Here is a 27,136-nt window from a genome sequence, read left to right on the forward strand (position 1 = left end):
GCAGGTGCCCCTAAAAGACTTTTTTAAAAGTAGCTGCAGGGGCTCTCGGGAGGCGCAGTCAGTTGAGTGTCTGATTCTTGGTTTCAGCTTAGGTTGTGATCTCGGGCTCATGAGGTGGAGCCCCGTTGGGCTCCTCAGTCAGTTCAGGGTATGCTTGAGATTCTTACATCCTCTCCCTCTGCCCCTCCTGCTCGTGCGTTCTCTCTCTCTCTCTCTCAAATAAATAAAAAATCTTTAAGACAAAAATTCAGCATTAGGTCATTCTAAAAGAGTTAATGCTGTAATTTGCTCAGATCTCTACAGTTTTCCCTATGATAATTAGTTTCACCTGTTAGTCTCAACGTCTTTCTACTTGGGTTGTCTGTTTTTGTCGTTTTAGTGCAGAGCCAGTCTATTGAATGCAGTTATTACAGAGATTATTTGAGCAGGCATATTTAAACCTATTGGTTAGTCTGGGTTAAGGTGTATTGTGCCAAAAGTAAAGGCTAATCAGTACTTTAAAAGTAATTAGAGGGGCTCCTGGGTGGCTCAGTTGGTTGGGTGTTGGGATGAGTCCCGAGTCGGGCTCTCTGCTTGGTGGGGAGCCTGCTTCTCCCTTTCCCTCTGTTCCCCCTACCCCACACATGCTCTCTCTCAAATAAATAAAATCTCTAAAAAAGTAAAAGTAATTAGAAAAAAGGTTGTAGCTTCCACATAAACTGTTGAAAGGCTTTTTAATTATCCAAATATTTTCAGCACTTCCTACATAACTGAAATGAAGGCTGATTCGGTGTTACCATTTGCTATTTACACCAATAATCAGAATTGGCAGTATGATACAGTATTTGTTCTACTCATCTTTTAAAAAAAAAAAAAAAAGGTTTTAAGTTCACTTATGTGGATATGGATGACAGATGTGACTATTGTCAGGCCATATCTTTGTGTACCAAAATGTCTCATCTGTTATTCATATAAATGAACATAGTACAGCATTAACTCTTCATCTAAATAAGCATTAACTGTTCATATAAATGAGCATTACTGTTGTCTCAGAGTAGATATCTAGATCTTGGGAAATAATTGCTTCACTAAAGGGAGAAGCATGTCAGGTTGTCACCTAAAGTTTTTTTAATACCATTCCTGGAGGTTAGATCTCTAGAGTTAAAATTCCTGAGGAATGGAAGTAATTTCAGCGCAATTAAGAGAAACCCCTCCCCCCTCCCCCTAAAACCCTCAAAACAAAACCCCAAACCTCAAAAGCTTTTGTGTGAGTCCTTACTGAGCAAGTTGCTTTAATGTTTTTATCATTATAAATTTTGATCTATTCTTTAGCCAGGCCTATAAAATTTAAATTAAGCCAAGGGATGCATAGGTTACCTAGCCAGTTTGGCCAATTTAGACATCTAGGAAATTTTCAATTGTTAAAGAGTCATTGAATCTTAGAGCTAGAAAATAGCTTTACCTAACTGCCTGGTTTTGTTGAGGAAACTGAGACCCAGAGAAGTAAAATGATTTACTCATATGGTTGTACAGTCATTGTACAGCTGGGCCCTGAGTGTTCGGGAAGGCCTTTCTCCTGTACATTCTGCCTCACTAGAGAGTAACAACTTTTGCCAAAACAAGCTTAAGTCATAGAAGGAGGAAATGAGAGGTGCTTGGGTGGTGCAGTTGGTTAAGCGTCCAACTCTTGGTTTCAGCTCGGGTTGTGGTCTCAGGATCATGGGATGGAGCCCCGAGTCAGGCTCCACACTCAATGCGAGCTCTGCTTAAGATCCTCTCTCCCTCTCCCTCTGCCCCTCTACCCCTGTGCTCGCTCATTCTCTCTCTTTCAAATCTAAAAAAAAAAAAAAAATAGGAGGAAATGACTGGATTTGGAGGTATATAGTATATAGGGAGATAGAGTCAGGGAAGATGTGGAGGCTGAGAGGTGGAGATTTGAGAGAAGTGGAGTATCTGAGAGGATTCAATGTGATGCTACCACAAATAGACATAGAAAGTGTTAGTACTGGAGGGCTTCTAGAAGTTAAATCTTGACTCATTTCACTCTTGAGCCTGAAGACTAGACATGCCCAGAATCCCATAGGCTGTCAGTGGTAGAACTGGAACAGGAACTCGTCTCTTGACTCTTACACCCATATATTTCTACATATTACTCCTGAGAAGGAGGTGATGGTGGAATATCCAGGTGCATCTGTCCCTGAGGCAGTTGTATGTTTGGACCTGAATGCAGGTTAGAAATTAATGAAGTTGCATCACCAAAAGAGGGTATAGTGAAATTATAATAATAAAGAGCCCATTGAGGGAGTGAGAGAACTGCAAGACTGAAGCAGAGCGCTGGTGGAGCTCGCAGGAGGCTGAGGAGAAAAAGAAGCAGTGGAAAGAGCTGGTGAAGAGGCTGGGAGGGAGCTAGGAATGGGTACTGTCACTGAGACCAAAGGTTTTCAGGAGTTCTAGAAGCAGGTGGCAGTTGTGTTTTGTCTTACAGAGAGGGTTGAATGAGGATCAAGAAAGGGCCATTGGATTTGGCAAGAGAGGTCATTGATAAACTAGTGAATAGTTTCAATAAGAAGATTGAGAGAAAAATCAGGTTGCAAGGCAATGAGAAGGGAATGGGTAGGTAGGTGGATGAAGACATACCTTCAAGGAGTTTGGCTGAGAAAGAAAGGAGACTGCAAGTGGGAAGGGAAGAAACTGGTTTTTATTGAGGTGCTTAACAAGTATTACTGGTTTTAGTTTTCACAATACTAGGAAACTGTTATTCTTCCTTTTATTTTTATTTAATTTTATTTTATGTTCAGTTAGCCACTGTGTAGTACATCATTAGTTTTTGATGTAGTGTACAGTGATTCTTTAGTTATGTATAACAGCCAGTGCTCATCACAGCACATGCCCTCCTCAATACCCATCACCCTGTTACCCCCTCTCCCCATACCCCTCCCCTCTGAAACCCTCAGTTTGTTTCCCCGGGGTCCATAGTCTCTCACGGTTTGCCTCCCTCTCTGATTTCTCCCCCTTCAGATTTCCCTCCCTCCCCCTATGGTCCTCTGTGCTATTGCTTATGTTCCACATATGAGTGAAACCATATGATAATTGTCTTTCTCTGCTTGACTTACTTCACTTAGCATAATCCCCTCCAGTCCCATCCATGTCGATGCAAATGGTGGGTATTCATCCTTTCTGATTGCTGAATGATATTCCATTGTATATATGGACCACATCTTCTTTATCCATTCATCTGTTGAAAGGCATCTTGGCTCCTTCCACACTTTGGCTATTGTGGACATTGTTGCTATGAACATTGGGGTTCATGTGACCCTTCTTTTCACTACATCTGTATCTTTGGGGTAAATACCTAGTAGTGCAATTGCTGGGTCATAGGGTAGCTCTATTTTTAACATCTTGGGGACCCTCCATACTGTTTTCCAGAGTGGCTGTACCAGCTTGTATTCCCACCAGCAATGTAAGAGGGTTCCCCTTTCTCTACATCCTCTCCAACATTTGTTGTTTCCTGTTTTGTTAATTTTTGCCATTCTAACTGGTGTAAGGTGGTATCCCATTGTGGTTTTGATTGTATTTCCCTGATGGCTAGTGATGTTGAGCATTTTTTCATGTGTCTTTAGCTATTTTTATGTCTTCTTTGGAGAAGTGTCTGTTCATGTCTTCTACCGCATTTTTTGACTTGATTATTTGTGTTTTGAATGTTGAGTTTGAGAAGTTTTTTTGTAGATCTTGGATATCAGCCCTTTATCCGTAATGTCATTTGCGGATATCTTCTCCCATTCCATGGGCTGCCTCTTAGTTTTGTTGACTGTTTCCTTTGTTGTGCAGAAGGTTTTTATCTTGATGAAGTCCCAGCAGTTCATTTTTGCTTTTGTTTCACTTGCCTTTGGAGACGTGTCTTGAAGTTACTCTGGCCGATGTCGAAGAGGTTACTGCCTATGTTCTCCTCTAGGATTTTGATGGATTCCTGTTTCACATTGAGGTCTTTCATCCATTTTGAGTTTATCTTTATTCTTCCTTTTAGATGCTGGGGCTGAACGTGATAGTTTCCCTACTCCCCAGAAGTTCTCAGTTGGGTGGTAAATCATGATTACAAATGAGAATATTATAATGGGTGGGATAATAGAGTATGTATGAGGTTTTAGTGGAAATAGGAAAGTGGGACCACTTTATTGAGTTCCTAATATGTGTTAGACTCTGGGCTTTGAGAGGAGTATTCAATTACTAAATGAACCTACAAGTGGTTAGGATTTTATCCATAATCACATTGAGACTAAGTGGTGGAGTTTATTCAGTTATTCCACAAATATTTATTGGATATCTATTATGTGTGGGCACTGTTCTGGGATCTTGGGGGATATAGCATTGAAGAGAAGAGACAAAAATTCTTGCCCTCATGGGGGCGCCTGGGTGGCTCAGTCATTGGGCATCTGCCTTCAGCTCAGGTCATGATCCCAGGGTCCTGGGATCAAGTCCTGCATCAGGCTCCCTGCTTGGCGGGAAGCCTGCTTCTCCCTCTCCCACTCCCCCTGCTTGTGTTCCCTCTCTCGCTGTGTCTCTCTCTGTCAAATAAATAAAATCTTAAAAAAAAAAATCTTGCCCTCATGGAGCTTACATTTTAGAGGGGAGAAGGTAATCATTCAAGCCCTGCTGTATCTTGATTCCAGAACCTGTTTTCTTTTTAGTATACCATGTAAAGTGATAGGCAGAGGATGGGGACAGAGGGAGGGTAAGGTGGGTGTTGAAGGGTCAGTGTTTGGCCTGGAGTTGGGGGGTGGGGAATGTGCATTTCATGCCATGGGAACAAGTGGCTGAATAAGTTGTACGTTTGAAATTTTGGAATCAAGGCAGGACAGGACCCGAATCCTAAGTTTCTTCAGTAGAAAGACCAGTGAAAGTAAATCTTCCTGAGAGGATGAGGGGGATAAGGAAGAAGAGGAACCAAGGCAGTGGGGAGAATGGTGAAAGGCTTTGACTTAGAGGATGGAGATTTAGCTTTGAGCCCTTGATCCATAAAGTGTTTTTGCTGCTAGCCCTTATGTAGTTGCTGTCGTGATGTATTTATGTACTATAATGAAGGAGGTCAGCCCAAAAGGATGAGGTCGCATCATTAAAGCAACCCTTGGGGATGGTTCCTAATGGGTGTGAAAGATTGGGAGGTGGTAAGGCCTGAGGGAGAAGGTCCTGAGGTTTTGATTAAGGGATTGGGGAGCCTGAGATATGGGGATAAATCAGCAAAGGACATTTATTTTTTATTAAATTTTTTTGTTTTATTTATTTAAGTAATTTCTACACCCCATGTGGGCTCGAACTCATGACCTCAAGGTCAGGAGTTGCATACTCTTCCAACTGTGCCAGCCAGGTGCCCCTTTTAGCAATTTTTTTAAAGAGCAAAGGGCAATTATATGACATCTGGAAAGGGGTGAGTAGAAATAAAGTTTTTGCTTGGAAGATCAGTGATACCATTGGGGGCAGCTGGCTGGCTCAGTCAGTTGAGTGTCCGACTCTTGGATTTGGCTCCTGTCAGGATCTCAGGGTTGTGAGATTGAGCCCTGCATCAGGCTCCATGCTCAATGTGGTGTCTGCTGGAGATTCTCTCCCTCTCCTTCTGCCCCTCCCCCTGCTCGCTCGCTCTCTCAAAATAATATATCTTTTAGAAAGAAAAGATACTGTCTTGTCTTAGGAAATGAGAGAGAAAGATGATATGTTGAAAAGTGAGCAACTCAGTTTAAATTGAATTATTGGTGATGTGTGCAGTTCACAATGATTTTTCCCTTAAGTGGACGGAAACCAAAGGAATAAGATCTTTTTAAATCCAGTGTGCCCAATAAACTGTTTGAAGAGAAATGCAAGATCATCCCAGCTCCTCCAACTAAACGTAGCCTGGTTCTCTCTTCCTTTTCACTGTGCTGTAGGCAGAAAGAGAAGAAGAGATGAGTGAAGGGCCTTATCACCTTTTTCCCCCCAACTGTCCTCAGTGGTCTTCATCTTCTCTTGAAGTACAGTTCATTGTGCACAACTGCATACATTCTTGTCATTGGATTATCCCATCTTGTCAGTAGCCCAGGTAACCTTATCTTTTGTGCCTGTTGCTCTGGCAAAACCACCTGCATCCTCAAGGTTGTGGCCTTCAACTGTATTACAGTACATATGATTCATTCTTTTTATGATTGTTTATTGTGTGCCTGCTATGTGTCAGTACATTCACCTGCTCAGTAAACTTTAATGGTTTAATAGATGAAATGGAAAGAGCCAGTATCATGAACTTAATGGTGAAGTCCTGGGGGACTGTTGTACTGGTTACTGGGTTTGGCCGTACCTGATAGAGCCTTCAAATTAGTTATCTAAACAAGGTAGACATTTATTTATGTATTTCACATAAAAGTGAGCCAGCAGGGCAATTCTGCTACATGAAGTCCTAGGCCCTACCTCTTGTTGGGCCCTACCACTATTTCTGGGGCGTTGCGCTCGTGTGCCTGGTGCAGGATGACTCCCTCCCGTGAATACATCTAGCTAGCAGGAAAGGGAAAAATGCGTGCCCCAGAAGTTGCTATATCATTTCCAGAGTTAGAACTTAGTCACACAGTGATACCCCTGCTACAAGGTTGGGTTGAAAATGGGTTTCTTTGGGGCAGGTTTTATGCCCAGCTAAAAATCAGTTGCCATAGCAGGAGGGGAAAATGAATAGTGTGGGAGCAACCAGCCATCTCAGGGTCTTTGGAATTGCTCTTGAGTCTTGCACAGTACTTGACTCTGTGGCTTATCCATAAGATCGTTTGTTCTTTTATATGAAAGATTGGAGGTCTTTAGGTCCTGGATTCACCTGCTTTTGTGGCAATAAAGAACTGTTAAGAGATTATTCACAGAAATATTTCCTTTTTATCCGGGCAGTAATGGGAAAGAAAAATAGTAATATACATTTATTACAATGATACTGTGACAGTTAATGTATACTTATAACTTGTTTTCCACTAGTTTGATAAAAATATAAAAGTGGCAAGAACCCTTTGTTGCTTTCTGGTATAAAAAGTGAGCAGCAATTCCCATAGCTTAATGGGTAGAGTCTGGCAATCAAGCTGTTTTGTTGACTTTGTCTACTATGATCATGCAGCCTTCAGTGTTTCCCAGACAGAAGTAATTTGGGGACCGTATTTGTGGTTTTTGCCATATCTGCTTACCTTACTGTGCTTTGCATAGGATTTGTTTTTCAATTTACTTTGAATTGATTCACCTTTTAAACTTAGCATCCTTCCAAGTAATAATCCATTAAAACATGGTTTTGTTTCCTTGTATACATTAAAATACATAATTATTAAAATAAATGTCCTTTTAGTACATGAAAACATCTTTAATACCAGTGGTACATACACTTAGGGAAATAGTGCTTTGCTTCTAGGCTTTACTAGGCTACACTGGTAGTTTTTCGTAAACTTTCCATAAATCCATAGCTACTGAGTGGCTCTGTGAATTTCAAAGAATTGATACCTTTCTGCTTTCAACTCTGGTAGGGAAACTATTAGTTAGTGCTTTATTTTGAGCTAAAGAATTAATTGCCCCTAAAGTGTTGACTAGGTTATTAGGAATGATCTGCAAGTCCTAGCCACCTAAAGATCCTTTCAAGCTTTTCTCCAGAACCGGTTGGATAAGATGTTTAACTTTTGTAAGCCCTAGTTTCCTTATTTTTAAAAATGAGGCAGTATTATTTACCACATGGGGTGGTTCTGAGGATTAAACAAAATGTATGTAAAAGGCTTAGCAGTGGCAGGCACCCTTTCTACTGCTGATAGACATTTGGATTGTTTCTAGTTTGGACTATTTTGAATAAAGTTGATGTGAACTTTTTTTTTTTTAAGATTTTATTTATTGGGGTGTCTGAGTGGCTCAGTTGGTAAAGTATCTCCCTTTGGTTCAGGTCATGATCTCAGGGTCCTGGGATGGAGCCCAGCCTGGGACTTTCTGCTCATCTTTATTTATTTGAGAGAGAGAGAGCATGAGCAGGGAGGAGGGGCAGAGGGAGAGGGAGAAGCAGACTCCCCGCTGAGCAGGGAAGCCCCATGTGGGGCTCCATCCCAGGACCCTGAGATCATCATGACCTGAGCTGAAGACAGCTGCTTAACTGACGAGCCACCCAAGCGTCCCTGATGTGAACATTCTTGTATTTATGTCTTTCGGTGGGCATAAGCACTTATTTCTCTAAGTTATATACCTAAGAGTAGAATTGCTAGATTATAGGTATGTTTAGTTTTAGTAGCTACTGCCAAGCAGTTTTCCAAAGTGGTTATATTCCTGTTAGAATGTGTGACAGTTCCAGCTGTACCACAGCTTCTCTCACAGTTGATATTGTCAGTCATTTCAATTTTAGCCCCATTCTGATGGGACAGGTAGTGGTATCTCAATATGGTTTTATTTCTATTTCTTTGGTAAGTAATGGTATGGAAGCACCTCTTCATAGGATTATTGACCATTTGGGTATCCTTTTTTTAATGAAGTGCCTTTTGCTTATTACTATTTTGAAAAATTTGAATATTTGTCCTTTTCTTATGGATTTCCATATTGATTCTGGGTGTGAGTCTTTTGGATATAGGTATTGTGAATATTTTTTCCTGGTCTGTGGCTTTTATTTTACTTTCTTTTGATGGTGTCTTTTAAAATTTAAATTCAATTAACATATAATGTATTACTGGTTTCAGAGGTAGAGGTCACTGTTTCATCAATCTTATGTAACACCCAGTGCTCGTTACATCACATGCCCTCCTTAATGTCTATCACCCAGTTACCCCATCCCCCCATTAATGATGTCTTTTAATAAACAAAAACTCTTAATTTTAATGGAGTCTAATTTGTCATTTTTTCTTTTATGGTTAGTGTTTTTGTGCCATTTAAGAAGTTTTTGCTTTTCCCATGTTCAAAAATACAAATTTAAAAAAGATTTGAAAGTGATTTTTTTTTTTCTCTGCAACAATCTAGGTGATGCCATGGAGAGTGGAAAGCCTGGCCCAGTGCAGGTTGTTTTGGTTCAGAAAGACCAGCATTCCTTTGAGTTAGAAGAGAAAGCCTTGGCCAGCATTCTCTTGCAGGACCACATCCGAGACCTTGATGTGGTGGTGGTGTCAGTGGCTGGTGCTTTCCGAAAGGGCAAGTCCTTCTTCCTGGACTTCATGCTACGATACTTATATTTCCAGGTAAGCTCGGATTATTTCATTTCAAATTGGAAAATGAGACTTCTGTGTCCAAAAGAGCAAAATAAGCTTGTGGATTATCCTTGATAGGTAAAATTACTCAAAATTTAAGATTTAATGGAAATTTCTTATTTTTCCTATAGAAGGAAGGTGGCCGTTCAAATTGGTTGGGTGACTCAGAAGAACCATTAACAGGGTTTTCATGGAGAGGGGGCTCTGACCCAGAAACAACGGGGATTCAGATCTGGAGTGAAGTTTTCACTGTGGAGAAGCCGGGTGGGAAGAAGGTAAGGAAGAAAAGACTTGTAAATTAACAAAAACAACAACAGAACGAGAACTTTAATGTGTATTCTGATAATTCAATTAAAAATAATTTTTATCAAAATGATGTAAGTGCATGGTTTAAAAATAACATGAGTATATTTTAAATGGTCAAGTAATAAGATTTCTTTTTTTAATTTAATTTAAAAAAATTTTTTTAAAAAGATTTTATTTATTTGAGAGAGAAAAAACGCATGAGCAGGGGGAGGAGCAGAGGGGGAAGCAGGCTCCCCGCTGAGCAGGGAACCCCACGTGGAGCTCCATCCCAGGACCCTGGGATCATGACTTGAGCGAAGGCAGATGCTTAACCGACTGAGCCACCCAGGCACCCCAGTAACATAAGGTTTCTAACAAAAAATAGCTATCAAAACCAAAAAGTAGCTATCAAGGGCCCTGTTCTTCCCTCTGCTTGTTTTCACTTCCCGGGTGTTAATGATCTCAACTGTTTCAGATGTTACTTCTGTTCTTTACTTTCTTACTCCTGTGAGGGTGACATAGACTTGGCTGCCAGTCTTCTGGGAGCTGAGCAGATACAGGACACTAGGGCATCTCACATGCAGAAGGTGAGCATCCTCCACCTGCCGCTGGGGCAGTCATCAGTAGATCTCTTACCCCATCTCTTCCGTGCCTAGTAAGCTACAGTCCTACAGCCTCCCCTACATTTTTTTGTCAAAGGTGAGTCATGTGTCTTCTCAAAGTGGCAGAGAGGATTTGGGGGTATCATTGTTTCTTAAACAGATTTTAACCCAGTCCTTCTGTTTTTAGTTCCATCCTAAAGCATGCTTTCACAGCTGTTGGTGCCTCTCATTCTCGAGTCTTTCTAGGGCTTAAGGTTTCAGGTCCCCACTTCAGATTGTTCGGTTTCAACCTTTTCTTAAATGCTACGCTATTCGATATTTTTGGGAGCTGGAGAGTTGATGCACAAGTCTTGATTGCTGTTTCCACATCTTTTATTCTTTTTCCTTATAAATTTCCTCATTAAATCTTTTATAATTTTCTTTCTCTTTCTCTTTTAGTGAGATTCCAGGAGAAAGGTATATTGGAAAACCCTCTAATTTTTGGGAGGGGATTTTATTTATTTATTTGACAGAGAGCAGGAGAGAGAATGAGAGAAAGCACAAGCAGGGGGAGCAGCAGAGGGAGAGGGAGAAGCAGGTTCCCCACTGAACAGGGAGCCCGATGTGGGGCTTGATCCCAGGACCCTGGGATCATGACCTGAGCTGAAGGCGGACACTTAACTGACTGATCCACTCAGGTGCCCCTTTAATTTTTTTTAATGCATAGAGGCACATATAAAAAATATGTGGCAAAATGAAGAGGTTATCACATATTTTTTAAAGAAAGAGAATCTAGGAGAATAAGAAGTTGTAACATTGAAATACTACATTATAAACTTTTTCTTTGGAGGGTCTACCTTTAATTATTTAACCACTTTATTGAGATATAATTGACATTCCATTTCTCCCTTCCTACCTTTTGGGCTATTGTCACATAGTTTACTTTAATAACATTGTATTTATTTTTTTGTTTAAACAATTCCTGTTAAAACATTCAATTATCTTTTAAAGATATTTAAATAATAAGAAAGAAGCCAGGGACACCTGGGTGGCTCAGTTGGTTAAGCATCTGTCTTCAGCTCTGGTCACGATCCCAGACTCCTGGGATTGAGGCCCGTATTGGGCCCCTCCTCAGCAGAGTCTGCTTCTCCCTCTGCCCCCCGCCCCATCAAGCTCACACACTCTCTCTCTGTCTCTCTCTCTTTCTCTCAAACAAATGAATAAAATCTTTGAAAAAAGGAAAGAAGCCATATATTTACCCATGTAGTTATCATTAACTGTGCTCTTCATTTTTGGGTGTCCATATTTCTATTTTTGTGTCCATTTTTCCTTCTGCTTAAAGGACTTCCTTTAATATTTCTTGTAGTGCTATTTTGCTGGTGCTGACTTCTTTTGGTTTTCATATATCTGCAAAGTGTTCATTTTGCCTTTTTTGGGAAAATATGCTGGGTATGGAATTCTAGGCTGGCAGTTTTTTCTTTCTGTGCTTTTTTTTTTTTAAAGATTTTTATTTATTTGAGAGAGAGAATGAGATATAGAGAGAGAGCATGAGAGGGGGGAGGGTCAGAGGGAGAAGCAGACTCCCCGCTGAGCAGGGAGCCCAATGCGGGACTCGATCTCGGGACCCCAGGATCATGACCTGAGCCAAAGGCAGTCGCTTAACCAACTGAGCCACCCAGGCGCCCCTCTTTCTGTGCTTTAAGATGTCAGTTCTTTGCCCTTTTCCTGATTGTTTCTGATGACAGATCTTTTATCCTTATCTTTGCTCTTGTGTGTGCTTCGCATGTGGTTTTTTTTTTTTTTTCCTGGTTGCTTTTAACAGTTCAGCATTTTTTTGTTTTTTGAGCAGTTTGGTTATGATGTGCCTTAGTGTAGTTCTCTTCATGTTTCTTGTGTTTGGATTTTGTTGAGCCTCTTGAATTTACAAGTTCATAATTTTTATCAAATTTGTGCATTTTTTGGCCATTATTTCTTCAAATTTTTTCTCCCTTATTCCTTTTGGGGCCTCCTATTACGCATACGTCAGGCTGTCCCATAGCTCATTGAAGCACTGTTCATTTTTTTAATTTGCTTTTCTCTCTGTTTCCTTTTGGGCAGTTTCCATTGCTAGGCCTTCAAGTTCCCCAGTCTTTATAATCCAGTCTACTTTTCATTGCAGAAATGTGATTTTCGTCCCTGGAAGTTCAGGTTAGGTCTTTTTTATGTCTTTCATGTCACTACGTAACTTTTTGAATATATGGAATATAGTTATACAGAATGCTGTTTTAGAGTCTCATTTTCTGTTAATTTTAACGTCTGTATCTATTCTGGGTTTTTTTTTTTTCCCTTAAGTAGTCTCCACGACCAGTGTGGAGCCCAAAGTGGGGCTTGAACTCACAACCCTGAGATCAAGCTCTGAGCTGAGATTAAGAGTCCAACGCTTAAGTCCAAGTGAGCCACCCAGGTGCCCCTGTTCTCGGTTAATTTTAATTGATTTTTGATTGAATTTTCTCCTCATTGGGTTGTACTTTCTTGTGTTCCCCGATTTCCCCCATTTCCCATATTTTCCTTGACCTTATTCTATTTTTTAAAAAATATTTTTATTTATTTATTTGACAGAGACACAGCGAGAGAGGGAACACAAGCAGGGGGAGTGGGAGAGGGAGAAGCAGCCTTCCCGCGGAGCAGGGAGCCCGATGCGGGACTTGATCCTGGGGCCCTGGGACCATGACCTGAGCTGAAGGTAGACGCTAATGACTGAGCCACCCAGGCGCCCCTCCCTGACTTTATTCTAGGATGCAGTTAAGAAATTTGGAAACAATTGGACCCTTTTTGTTCTGGCTTTTAAGTTTTCTTAAACGGCACCAGAGCAGTATTTAATATAGAGCTATTTATTCCTCACTACTGAGGCAAGTACTCTTCTGAGTACTCTAGAATTATGGGATTTTTTCAGTCTGGTTGGAGGGAACAGGCCTGTTCTTGGCCCTCTGTGAGCACCAGGTACTGCTCCCTCTAAACCTTTTGATTGGTTGTCTCTAGCCTCAGGTAGTGTCCTCATGTGCATGCGCTTGTCAGTACTCAGCTGAACTCTTGATGGGGACCCTCTGCAGATCCCTGGGGTTCTTTGTCTTTGTATCTCTCTCCTCTCAGACGCTCTGCCTGAGAATTCCAGTGTCCTTGGTCTCCCTGACTCTCAGCTGTGTCTCCTCAACTCAGGGAATCCGTTGAGTTCTGCCTGGTTTCCCCTCCCCACGCCTTAGTCAGTAAGCTGGGACAACAGAAGGGCTCACCTCATCTGTTCCTTTCCCTCAAGGATCGTTATCCTTTGTTACGTGATGTCCAGTGTCGTGAACTGTTGTTTCATGTGTTCTGTCTGTTATTTTTTGGTTTTAGGTGGGAAGGTAAGTTCAGTCTCTGTTACACCATTTTGACTGGAAGTGGAAGTCTAGTCTTTTCATTTTGGAGATGTTTGGCATCTCTAAACTGCTGTATTACCCATAGCAGTTAAGGCCTGCTGTGGGTAATACAGCTGCTCTTAGATCTGGCATTACAACAGGCCCTACAATTTTCATTTCAGTCCTGTTTCGTATCATTGCTCTCTTCTATTTCTCTGGTAGTGTGTGGTAGATGCTTTCATAATTTTCTTTTTAGGAATAAATAATTATTTTTGACTAGATGATCCCTTTGTATAGAACTGGTAGACCTGATTTTTATTTTTTGGGGCAATTGATATATTTTCATAATAGTTTAGGAAATCTCTACAGTCTTAGTAAGCAAGCTTTGCTTTTAGTTATCTAACATTTGTAGTGCCGTCATTTTTTTTATCTTGTTGAATGACTCCTCTATAAAGCTCAATTTTTTTTTTTATGATTTTATTTATTTATTTGACAGAGAGAGGCACAGCGAGAGAGGGAACACAAGCAGGGGGAGTGGGAGAGGGAGAAGCAGGCTTCCCGCCGAGCAGGGAGCCCGATGTGGGGCTGGATCCCAGGACTCTGGGATAAGCTCAATGTTTTTTGACATCATTTTGGTTTCCTGACCTTTAAAAAAATTGATAGACTTTATTTTTTAGGACAATGTTAGGTTTATAGGAAAATTGATTGGGAAGTGCAGAGTTCTCACATGCCCCTCCCCCTGCCAGTTTCTCCCTACTATTTATATCTTATATCAGTGTGATGCATTTGTTATAATTAATGAACCAATACTGATATATTGTTATTAGCTAAAGCCCATGCTTTACATCAGGGTTCCCTCTTTGTGTTATATGTTCTATGGGTTTTGGTAAGTGTGTCATGATATGCAGCTGCCATTGCTGTCTCCGACAGAATAGGTACACTGCCCTAAAAACCCTCTGTGCTCCACTTATTTGTTCTTGCCTCCTTCTCCTGCCTTCTCCCTGAACTGGCAACCACTGATCTTCATACTGTCTCCGTAGACCTGCCTTTCTAGAACGTCATGTAGTTGGAATCATACAGTATGTAGCCTTTTCTATTGGCTTCTTTCACTTAGCAGTGTACTTTCATGGATCCTCACATTTTTTTGCCTTGATAGCTTATTTCTTTTTATTGCTGAATAATATTCCATTGTCTGTATGTACCACAGTGTATCCGTTCACCTACTGAAAGACATCTTGTTTGCTTCCAGTTTTGACAATTATGAATAAAGCTGCTGTGTTAGCATTTGTGGGCAGGTTTTTGTGTGGACATAAGTTTCAACTCATTTGGGTAAATACCAAGGAGCATGATTGTTGGATTGTATGGCAAGGTGATGTTTAGTTTAGTTTTTTTTTTTTTTAAGATTTTATTTATTTATTTGAGAGAGAGAGAATGAGAGATAGAGAGCACGAGAGGGAAGAGGGTCAGAGGGAGAAGCAGACTCCCTGCTGAGCAGGGAGCCCGATGTGGGACTCGATCCCGGGACTCCAGGATCATGACCTGAGCCGAAGGCAGTCGCTTAACCAACTGCGCCACCCAGGTGCCCGGTGATGTTTAGTTTTGTAAGAAACTGCCAAACTGTCTTCCAAAGTACCTGTATAATTTTGCATTTTTTCCAGTAATGAATGTGAAAGTTCCTGTTGTTCCACATCTTTGTCAGCATTTGGTCATTCCAGTAGACGTGTAGGGATATCTCGTTGTGTTTCCTATCCTTTTTTTTATTTAAGATTTTATTTATTTATTTGGCAGAGAGAGAGAGACAGAGAGAGAGGGAACATAAGCAGGGGGAGTGGGAGAGGGAGAAGCAGGCTTTCTGCTGAGCAGGGAGCCTGACGCGGGGCTTGATCCCAGGACCCTGGGACCATGACCCAGGCCGAAGGCAGACGCTTAACCGACTGAGCCACCCAGGCCCCTGTTTCCTACCCTTTTAAGAAATACTATGTTCAGGCATTCAGCGGGATCAGGAGTGCTTTAAAAAATCAATATAATATTGGATAAATGCCATACTAATAAGCAGTTCTTTAGAAGTTACCCAAATGAAAGTTTCACATGATTGTTTTGTTATTTTTATTTTTAATTTTTTAAAAGATTTTATTTATTTGAGAGAGAGAGAGCAGGAACACAAGCAGGGGGAGTTGGAGAGGAAGAAGCAGGCTTCTCGCCTGAGCAGGGAGCCCGATGTGGGGCTCGATCCCAGGACCCTGGGATCATGACCTGAGCTGAAGGCAGACACTTAACGACTGAGCCACCCAGGTGCATTGATTGTCTTGTTTTTTTTTTTTTTAATGTTTTATTTATTTATTTGAGAGAGGGAATGAGATAGAGCATGAGGGGGGGAGGGTCAGAGGGAGAAGCAGACTCCCTGCTGAGCAGGGAGCCAGACGCGGGACTCGATCCTGGAACTCCAGGATCATGACCTGAGCCGAAGGCAGTCGCCCAACCAACTGAGCCACCCAGGCGCCCCTGATTCTCTTGTTTGTAATATACCTGGTGATATTTTAGCTTAGAATATATCTGGCTAAAACAGTAGGTAATTTTGGGGGGGGGCACCTGGGTGGCTCAGTTGGTTAAGCATCTGACTCTTGATTTTGTCTCAGGTCATGATCTCAGGATCATCAAGTCAAGCCTCTGCTTGTCCCTCTCCCTCCCCCTGCTTGCACATTCTCTCTCTCTCTCTCTCAAATAAATAAATAACATCTTTTTAAAAAAGTAGATAATGTATTTGTTTTTACTTTTTTTAATAAAGATTTTTATTTATTTATTGAGAGAGAGAGAATGGTAGAGAGAGAGAGCATGAGAGGGAGGAAGGTCAGAGGGAGAAGCAGACTCCCCGCCGAGCAGGGAGCCCGATGCGGGACTCGATCCAGGGACTCCAGGATCATGACCTGAGCCGAATGCAGTCGCTTAACCAACTGAGCCACCCAGGCGCCCCTTGTTTTTACTTTTTAATTGAAAAACTACAGTCTTAAATATGTGGCTCCAGTTTATTCTTTTTAACTGTTACGTGGTAATCATTATATGAATATTCTTATTTTATTTTGCCCATTTACCGACTGGTGGGCATGTGGATTGTTTCCTTTTTTATTTTTTTTAATTTTTATAATCCTTCCTACAGTGAACAATCTGGTAAATGTCTCCTTGGGGAATTGTGCAAGCGTGACTCCAGGCCACAGTTTTTTGAACTCTGTCCATGACCCATTAAAGGTAGAGAAATCAACTTATTGGCTCATGACCAATATTTAAAAAGAAAGAACTAGAACAGTGTAGAAAGTGTCAGACTGCAGTATGCAAATTTAGTTTCAGCTTTATGTATGTGTTTATTTAGTTAGGATGTTAAGTATATTTCTTTCTCTGCGTTCTGGAGTCCAACAAAACGTTAGAAAGCCACTTGGAAGTGGAATTGCCAGGTCTGAGAATGCCCATTTCCCCTTTTTCTAGCTCCTGCCCAGTTGTTCTTGATAGTGTTGATGGCAGTTTATCATTTCACTATGTGATAGGAGAACACCATTTCCCCCAAATACCCAGGACTTCATCTGAGTGTATGTATGACTCCTATTCCTCAAGAGCTTATTTCCCTGATACAGCCTCATTTTTCTAGTTAGTAAATATATGCTAGGATGAGCTCTTTTTCATTGAGAGCGAGTTCACATATCATAAAATTTATGCTTTAAAAGTATATAATTCAGCAGTTTTTAGTATAGTCACAAGGCTGTGCAAGTAACACCACCATCTAATTCCAGAACATTTTCATCATCCCAGAAAGAAACTCACTACTCATTAGCAGTCATTCCCCATTTCCCTCCTATCCCAGCCCCTGGCTACTATTGATCTACTTTCCTTTTTTTTTTTTTTTTAATGATTTTATTTATTTGTTTGTTAGAGAGAGAGAGCAGACAAGCAGGGGGAGCGGCAGGCAGAGGGAGAAGTAGGCAGAAGGAGAAGCAGTCTCCCTGCTGACCAAGGAGCCTGATGTGGAACTCGATCCCAGGACCATGGGATCATGACCTGAGCTGAAGGCAGACGCTTAATCGACTGAGCCATCCAAGCGTCCCTGATCTGCTTTCCTTCTCTACGCATCTATTTGTCTATTCTGGACATTTAATACAAATGGAGTCATATAATCTGTGGTCTTTGCGTCTGGCCTCCCCCACCCCCCTACCCTCCCAGCCCATTGCCCTCCAGATCCATCCATGTCGAAGAATGCATCAGCACTTCATTTCTTTTTGTGGCTGCATAATACTGTGTTGTGTGGATGCGTCACACTTTATCTTTTCATCATTTGAAGGACATTTGGGTTATTTTTACTTTGTGGTTATTACGAATCATGCTACCATGAACATTCACATACAAGTGTTTGTGTGAACATATCCTTTCTTTTTCCTTGTTTTTACTGTGGTAAGAGCACTTAACATGAGATCTACTCTCTTAATAAAATTTCAAGTGCACAGTATAGTATTGTCAGCTGTAGGCACTATGCTGTGTAGTGGATTTTGAAAACTCATCCATCTTGCATAACTGAAACTTTATACCCACTAAACAAGTCCCGTTTCCTCTTCTCCCCTGCCAACCACCATTCTACTCTCTGTTTCCCTGAGTTTGACTATTTTAGATACCTCACATAAGTGGAATCAAGCAGTGTTTGTCCTTCTGTGACTGTCTTATCTCACTTAATATCCTCCTGATTCATTTATATTGTCACATATGACAGGATTGCCTTCCTTTTTAAGGCTCAGTTGTATTCCATTGTAGGTAGATACCACATTTTCTCTATCCATTCATCAGTTGATGGGCATTTAGGTTGTTTCTATATCTGGGCTGTTGTGAATCTTGGCGCAGTAAACATGGGAATGGAGATATCTTGAGATACTGGTCTGAATTCTTTTGGGTATATACCCAGAAGAGGAATTGCTGGATTATAAGGTAGTTCTATTTTTAATTTTTTGAGGAATCTCCATACTATTTTCCATAGCAGCTGTATGATTTTGTATTCCCAACAGTGTACAAGGGCTCTGATTTCTCTATATCCTCGCCAACACTTATTATTTCTTTTTTTCAAAATAATCTCTGCGCCCAACATGGGGCTTGAACTCCTGACCCTGAAATCAAGAGTCACATGCTCTACCGGTTGAGCCAGACAGGTGCCCCTATTTCTCTCGTGTGTGTGTGGTTTTTTTTTTTTTTTTTTGATAATACCCATTTTAATAGGTGTGAGGTGGTGTCTCATTGTGGTTTTGATTTGTATTTTCCTGTTGATGAGTGATAGTACCTTTCCACATACCTGTTGGCCATTTATGTTGTCTTTGGAGAAATGTCTGTTCAAGTCCTTTGCCTATTTATTTAATGAGATTATTTCCTCCCTCCCACCCTCCCTCCCTTCTTGTTGAGTTATAGGATTAAGCATGTTTTCAGTACTTCTGGGTATATACCTGGGAGTGGAGTTTCTGGGTCATATGGCAACTCCATATCTAACCTTTCGAAAAACTGCAAAAATGCTTCCCAAAGCAGCTGGCGCACCCTACATTCTCACTGGAAATGCAGGAGGCTCCCATTGCCATATGTTTGCCACCCCGATCTTATGTGTCTTCTTGATTATAGCCAGCCTAGGTGTGAAGTAGTATCTCATTGTGGTTTTATTTTTCTAATTTAAAAAAATTTTTTAAATTATTTTTTAATTCTTGAGGTATAATTGGCATAGATATTACATAACTGTTACATTAGTTTCAACATCTTTTTTTAAAATTTAAAAAAATTTTTTTATTTTTAAAGATTTTGTTTAGTTATTTGACAGAGAGACACAGCGAGAAAGGGAACACAAGCAAGGGCAGAGGGAGAGGGAGAAGCAGGCCTCCCGCGGAGCAGGGAGCCCCATGCGGGGCTCGATCCCGGGACCCTGGGATCATGACCTGAGCCGAATGAAGGCAGACGCCCAATCACTGAGCCACCCAGGCGCCCCTAGTTTCAACATCTTGATTTGATAGTTCTATACATTATTCATTGCTCACTGTGATAAGTGTAGTCCCCATCTGTTGCCATATAATGTTATTACAGTATCGTTGATTATATTCCCTGTGCTGTACTTTTCATCTTCTTGACTTACTTATTTTATTACTGGAAGTTTGTACTTCTTAGTCTCCTTCACTTATTTTATCCATCCTCCCATCCACCTCCCTCTGGCAACCACTAGTTCTCTATATTTAAGAGTATTTTTCTTTTGTTTTTTAGATTCTACGTATAAGTGAAATTACATTTGTCTTTCTAAGTCTGACTTATTTCACTTAGCTTAATAGTAACTGGGTCCATCCATGTTGTTGCAAATTGCAAGATCTCGCTCTCTTTTTTTTATGGCTGAGTAGTAGTCAAAGATGTATACCACATCTTTATCCAGTTTACCTACTGGTGGACACTTGGGCTGCTTCCACATATTGGCTCTTATAAATATGTCCCAATAAACACAGGGGTCCATGTATCTTTTCAAATTAGCGTTTTTGTTTTCTTTGGGTAAATACCCAGTAGTGGAATTATTGGATCATATGGTGTTTCTATTTTTAATTTTTGAGGGGCCTCCATACTGTTTTCCAAAGTGGCTGCACCAGTTTATATTCCCACCGACAGTGCATGAGCGTACTTTTTTCTCCACATCCTCATCAGTACTTGTTATTTCTTATTTTTAATTTCTTTTTTTAAAGATTTTATTTATTTATTTGATAGAGAGAGACACAGCAAGAGAGGCAACACAAGCGGGGGAGTGGGAGAGGGAGAAGCAGGCTTCCCGCGGAGCAGGGAGCCCGATGCGGGGTTCGATCCCAGGACCCTGGGACCATGACCTGAGCTGAAGGCAGACACTTAATGACTAAGCCACCCAGGCACCCCTTATTTTTAATTTTTTGAGGAAATTCCATACTGTTTTCCACAGTGGTTACACCAATTTACATTTCCACCAACAGTGCATGAGGGTTGTTTTCTTCACATTGTCACCAACACTTGTTATTTCTTTTCTTTTTTCTTTCTTTTTCTTTTTTTTTTTTTAAGTAATCTCTACACCCAATATGGGGCTCGAACTCATGACCCCGAGATCAAGAGTTACATGCTCTACCAACTGAGCCAGCCAGGTGCCCCTTGTTATTTCTTTTTGATACTAGCCATTCTGACTGATCCTCATTGTAGTTTTGATTTGTATTTCCCTGATGATTATTGAATGAGGTTAAGCATCTTTTCATGTGTCTGTTGGCCATCTGTATGTCTTCTTTGGAAAAACATCTATTCAGATCCTCTGCCGACTTTTTAATCAGATTATTTCCTTTTTGGTGTTAAATTGTATAAGTTCTTTTTATATTTAGCTATTAACCCCTTACTGGATATATCATTTGCACATATCCTATTCAATAGTGCCTTTTTGTTGTGTTGATGGTTTCCTTTGCTGTGTAAAAGCTTTTTTTTTTTGATTTAAGATTTTTAAATTTTGTTCAAAAGCTTTTTATTTTGATTCTTTGTGGCTTTGATTTGCATTTGCATTTCCTCAACGACTAATAATGTTGAGAATATTTTTATGTACTTATTAGCCATTTGTATATTTTCTTGGGAGAAGTATCTGTTCAAATCAAATTCATTTTTTTAAATAATTTTTTATTGTTATGTTAATCACCATACATTACATCATTAGTTTTTGATGTAGTGTTCCATGATTCATTGTTTGTGCATAACAGCCAGTGTTCCATGCAGAATGTGCCCTCTTTAATACCCATCACCAGGCTAACCCATCCCCCCACCCCCCTCCCCTCTAGAACCCTCAGTTTGTTTTTCAGAGTCCATCGTCTCTCATGGTTCATCTCCCCATCCGACTTACTCCCCTTCATTCTTCCCCTCCTGTTATCTTCTTTTTTTTTTTTTCTTAACATATATTGCATTATTTGTTTCAGAAGTACAGATCCGTGATTCATCAGTCTTGTACAATTCACAGTGCTCACCATAGCACATACCCTCCCCAATGTCTATCACCCAGCCACCCCATCCCTCCCACCCCCCACCACTCCAGCAACCCTCAGTTTGTTTCCTGAGATTAAGAATTCCTCATATCAGTGAGGTCATATGGTACATGTCTTTCTCTGATTGACTTATTTCACTCGGCATAACCCCCTCCAGTTCCATCCACGTCGTTGCAGATGGCAAGATCTCATTCCTTTTGATGGCTGCATAATACTCCATTGTGTATATATACCACATCTTCTTTATCCATTCATCTGTTGATGGACATCTTGGCTCTTTCCACAGTTTGGCTATTGTGGACATTGCTGCTGTAAACATTGGGGTGCACGTACCCCTTCGGATCCCTACATTTGTATCTTTGTGGTAAATACCCAGTAGTGCAATTGCTGGATCGTATGGTAGCTCTATTTGCAACTGTTTGAGGAACCTCCATACTGTTTTCCAGAGGGGTTGCACCAGCTTGCATTCCCACCAACAGTGTAGGAGGGTTCCCCTTTCTCCACATCCCCGCCAACATCTGTCGTTTCCTGACTTGTTAATTTTAGCCATTCTGACGGGTGTGAGGTGGTATCTCATTGAGGTTTTGATTTGGATTTCCCTGATGCCGAGCGATGTTAAGCACTTTTTCATGTGTCTGTTGGCCATTTGGATGTCTTCTTTGGAAAAATGTCTGTTCATGTCTTCTGCCCATTTCTTGATTGGATTATTTGTTCTTTGAGTGTTGAGTTTGATAAGTTCTTTATAGATTTTGGATACTAGCCCTTTATCTGATACGTCATTTGCAAATATTTTCTCCCATTCTGTCGGTTGTCTTTTGGTTTTGTGGACTGTTTCTTTTGCTGTGCAAAAGCTTTTTATCTTGATGAAATCCCAATAGTTCATTTTTGCCCTGGCTTCCCTTGCCTTTGGTGATGTTTCTAGGAAGAAGTTGCTGTGGCTGAGGTCGAAGAGGTTGCTGCCTGTGTTCTCCTTTAGGATTTTGATGGACTCCTGTCTCACGTTTAGGTCTTTCAACCATTTGGAGTCTATTTTTGTGTGTGGTGTAAGGAAATGGTCCAGTTTCATTCTTCTGCATGTGGCTGTCCAATTTTCCCAACACCATTTGTTGAAGAGACTGTCTTTTTTCCATTGGACGTTCTTTCCTCCTTTGTCAAAGATGAGTTGACCATAGAGTTGAGGGTCCGTTTCTGGGCTCTCTATTCTGTTCCATTGATCTATATGTCTGTTTTTGTGCCAGTACCATACTGTCTTGATGATGACAGCTTTGTAATAGAGCTGGAAGTCCGGAATTGTGATGCCGCCAGCTTTGCTTTTCTTTTTCAACATTCCTCTGGCTATTCAGGGTCTCTTCTGGTTCCATACAAATTTTAGGATTATTTGTTCCATTTCTTTGAAAAAAGTGGATGGTATTTTGATGGGGATTGCATTGAATGTGTAGATTGCTCTAGGTAGCACTGACATCTTCACAATGTTTGTTCTTCCAGTCCATGAGCATGGAACGTTTTTCCATTTCTTTGTGTCTTCTTCAGTTTCTTTCATGAGTATTTTATAGTTTTCTGAGTACAGATCCTTTGCCTCTTTGGTTAAATTTATTCCTAGGTATCTTATGGTTTTGGGTGCAGTTGTAAATGGGATCGACTCCTTGATTTGTCTCTCTTCTGTCTTGTTGTTGGTGTATAGGAATGCCACTGATTTCTGTGCATTGATTTTATATCCTGCTACTTTACTGAATTCCTGTATGAGTTCTAGCAGTTTTGGGGTGGAGTCTTTTGGGTTTTCCACATACAGTATCATATCATCTGCAAAGAGTGAGAGTTTGACTTCCTCTTTGCCGATTTGGATGCCTTTGATTTCTTTTTGTTGTCTGATTGCTGTGGCTAGGACTTCTAATACTGTGTTGAATAGCAGTGGTGAGAGTGGACATCCCTGCCGCGTTCCTGACCTTAGGGGAAAAGCTCTCAGCTTTTCCCCATTGAGAATGATATTCGCTGTAGGTTTTTCATAGATGGCTTTTATGATGTTGAGGTATGTACCCTCTATCCCTATACTCTGAAGAGTTTTGATCAAGAAAGGATGCTGTACTTTGTCAAATGCTTTTTCTGCATCTGTTGAGAGGATCATATGATTCTTGTTCTTTCTTTTGTTAATGTATTGTATCACGTTGATTGATTTGCGGATGTTGAACCAGCCTTGCAGCCCAGGGATAAATCCACTTGGTCATGGTGAATAATCCTTTTAATGTACTGTTGGACCCTATTGGCTAGTATTTTGGTGAGAATTTTTGCATCCATGTTCATCAAGGATATTGGTCTGTAATTCTCCTTTTGGATGGGGTCTTTGTCTGGTTTTGGGATCAAGGTAATGGTGGCCTCATAAAATGAGTTTGGAAGTTTTCCTTCCATTTCTATTTTTTGGAACAGTTTCAGGAGAATAGGTATTAATTCTTCTTTAAATGTCTGATAGAATTCCCCTGGGAAGCCATCTGGCCCTGGGCTTTTGTTTGTTGGGAGATTTTTGATGACTGCTTCAATTTCCTTAGTGGTTATAGATCTGTTCAGGTTTTCTATTTCTTCCTGGTTCAATTTTGGTAATTGATACATCTCTAGGAATGCACCCATTTCTTCCAGGTTATCTAATTTGCTGGCATAGAGTTGCTCATAATATGTTCTTATAATTGTTTGTATTTCTTTGGTGTTGGTTGTGATCTCTCCTCTTTCATTCATGATTTTGTGGATTTGGGTCATTTCTCTTTTCTTTTTGATAAGTCTGGCCAGGGGTTTATCAATCTTGTTAATTCTTTGAAAGAACCAGCTCCTAGTTCCGTTGATCTGTTCTACTGTTCTTTTGGTTTCTATTTCATTGATTTCTGCTCTGATCTTTATTATTTCTCTTCTCCTGCTGGGTTCAAATTCATTTTTTAGTTGGATCATTTGTCTTTTTATTGTTGAATTGTTCTTTATATATTCTGGTACTAGACTGTTGTCCAGATAGATAATTTGCAATTATTTTCTTTCATTCTCTAGGTTGTCTTTTTATTTTCTTGATAGTGTCTTTTGATGTGCAAAAGTTTTAAATTTTGTTGAAGCCAGTTTGTGTATTTTTTCTTTGGTTGCTTGTGCTTTATGTGTCATATTAAAGAAACTATTGTCTAGGGTGCCTGGGTGGCTCAGTTGGTTAAGCATCTGCCTTCAGCTCAGGTCATGATCCCTGGGGGTTTGGGGATCCAGCTCTGCTTTGGGCTCCCTCTTCAGTGGGGAGTCAGCTTCTCCCTCTGCTGCTCCTCTCCCCTTGCATATGCGCTTGTGCGTGCTCTCTCAAATAAATATAATCTTAAAAACCACAACAACAACAGCAAAACCATTGCCTCATCCAAGGTCCTAAAGATTTACACTTCTGTTTCCTTCTAGGGTTTTATGGTTTTAGCTCTGACATTTAGGTTTTTGATCCATTTTGAGTTAATTTGATCCATTTTGTATATGATCTGAGGTAGAGATCCAATACTATTCTCTTGTGTCTCAGCCATGATTGGTGCTGATTACTTGTTTAGTTTGATGGTATCCTCTTCACAAAATGGATAAAGTGTGGAAAGGATAAAGCCTTCATGTCTGTCATTAGGTTTCAGTGTATTGAGGTTGGCTAGAAACTTTATTTGGTTTGATTTTATCTTTTCTGCTTAATACTTTCTTTTGTGTGGATTTATATCATATCTCTTCCACTACTGTGGATTGGGGGTATGAAAATAAACTCAAAAATGTAGTATGTGATTAATGGGACTTGATATGTAAGTTACATAAAAGTGATAATCATATTATTACTTCTGTGAATAAAAATATCCGAATGACGGGCTTGGTAAGTGAGCTAATTGGTCCCAACATTTGGCTCATTTAATTGGTGAGGCACTTTCCCCATCTATGCATATTGCTCTGCGGGTTTCTGTTTCATACATCTCATCAGGTCAGAGCAGATAATCTACAGGAAACTTCTCTGATCAAGACAAGGCATTTCAATAACTACTTTTCTGTAGAACTACAAACAGGTGCCAAAACCTCATTTAATTGTTACCTGTACTGTACTTCTCGACTTCTTTTCTACATTTTTCCCCTTCTCACTCTTAACATATTTTTGTTGGTATTTGTCTTTCCTTTAGGTTGCAGTTGTTCTGATGGATACCCAGGGGGCATTTGACAGCCAGTCCACTGTGAAAGATTGTGCCACCATCTTCGCTCTCAGCACCATGACTAGTTCTGTTCAGGTATCACCATTTGATTAAGATAAAAGTTTGCAGAGGAAATGAGATAAAGGGAGTACAGCTGTTTTCATTGTTCTGTTATCAGAATTCCTAGGTGATGTGTAAATGTTCTTTTTAGGCTGTAGATATAAGTCAAGCTCAAGAAGGAGCTTTAACTATTTTTCCACTTTGGTCATAAGTATGTATAAAATACTTCAAGAAAAGTCTGAAAAGTGGAAATTGAAATTACATTAATTACATCACACAGGAAATGGAGATTTGGTGAGAACTCAGGAAAACTGATTTTAAGCTATGAAGGAAGAATTAGGTGATTTCAACATTATATGCATAGTTTTCCAAAAGACAGCTGATACTACTATTTGAACAGACCTCATGTTCTTGTATGTAAACCTTTAGTTGTACACAGCTTCTCTTCAATGCTTTAGGCTTATTTGGGACTCCTTTGAAGTGAAGCTAGAGTGATTGTCAATCTGGATTTTTGTTTTCTAGATTTATAATTTGTCCCAGAACATTCAGGAAGATGATCTTCAACAGTTACAGGTATATATTCATCATAAAAAGTTTAATGTCATAATATATCATTTAAAAGTTTTAAGCCTAAGAGAAATTTTATAGCTGAATAGGTTTAGCAGTAGATTGAACTATAGGGGATGGTTTTTGGCTCACAGCAGTTCTGTACCCTGTTCCTGCGGGGTAATCAGGGAAGGCCTTACTGAATTGAGCACAGAACCCAAGAAAGTGGGTAAGTCCTGCAGTATATCTGGGGGAGAAGTAGTATAGGAGAGGGGGCAGCAAGAAGAAAGACCTGAACTGGAGGGTGCTTGGTAGAATTGAGGAACAGCAAGGAGGCTAGTGGTTAGGACTAGGAAGTATGACAGGAGGAGGCTTTTTTTTTTTTTAAGATTTTATTTATTTATTTGACAGAGAGAGACACAGCGAGAGAGGGAACACAAGCAGGGGGAGTGGGAGAGGGAGAAGCAGGCTTCCTGCTGAGCAGGGAGCCCGATGCGGGGCTCGATCCCAAGGCCCTGGGATCATGACCTGAGCCGAAGGCAGACGCTTAACGACTGAGCCACCCAGGCGCCCCCCCTTTTTTTTAAGAGAGCGTGTACACGATGGGGAGGGGCAAAGGGAGAGAAAGAATCTTTTTTTTTTTTTTTTTGAGAGAGAGAGAAGGAGAGATAGAGAGTACAAGCAGGGAGGAGAGGGAGAAGTAGGCTCCCTGCAGAGCAAGGAGCCCGATGCGGGGCTCCATCCCAGAACCCTGGGATCATGACCCAAGCCGAAGGCAGACGCTTAACCCACTGAGCCACCCAGGTGCCCCAGAGAGCGAGAATCTTAAGCAGATTCCCGCTGAGTGTGGAGCCCGACATGGGCCTCAATCTCACAACCCTGAGATCATGACCTGAGCCAAAATCAAGAGTCAGATTCTCAACCACTGAGCCACCCAGGTGC

The 27,136-nt window shown here is 40.7% G+C and overlaps 1 protein-coding gene across 1 annotated transcript in view; it reads left to right on the forward strand.

Moving 5' to 3' along the window:
* The window catches only part of ATL3 (atlastin GTPase 3), a 59,648-nt gene that overhangs the window by 4,115 nt on the left and 28,397 nt on the right, over nucleotides 1-27,136 (forward strand). The window contains exons 2-5 of the mRNA XM_028118150.2: nucleotides 8,947-9,161; nucleotides 9,302-9,445; nucleotides 25,580-25,684; nucleotides 26,171-26,221. Of these exons, the coding sequence (XP_027973951.1) occupies nucleotides 8,947-9,161; nucleotides 9,302-9,445; nucleotides 25,580-25,684; nucleotides 26,171-26,221 (515 nt within the window). The remainder of the gene's footprint in view (nucleotides 1-8,946; nucleotides 9,162-9,301; nucleotides 9,446-25,579; nucleotides 25,685-26,170; nucleotides 26,222-27,136) is intronic.

Source organism: Eumetopias jubatus, unplaced genomic scaffold (genome assembly GCF_037043125.1).
Source record: "Eumetopias jubatus isolate StellerSeaLion01/CBP00866 unplaced genomic scaffold, mEumJub1_p1.0 scaffold_13, whole genome shotgun sequence".
Classification (NCBI taxonomy): domain Eukaryota; kingdom Metazoa; phylum Chordata; class Mammalia; order Carnivora; family Otariidae; genus Eumetopias; species Eumetopias jubatus.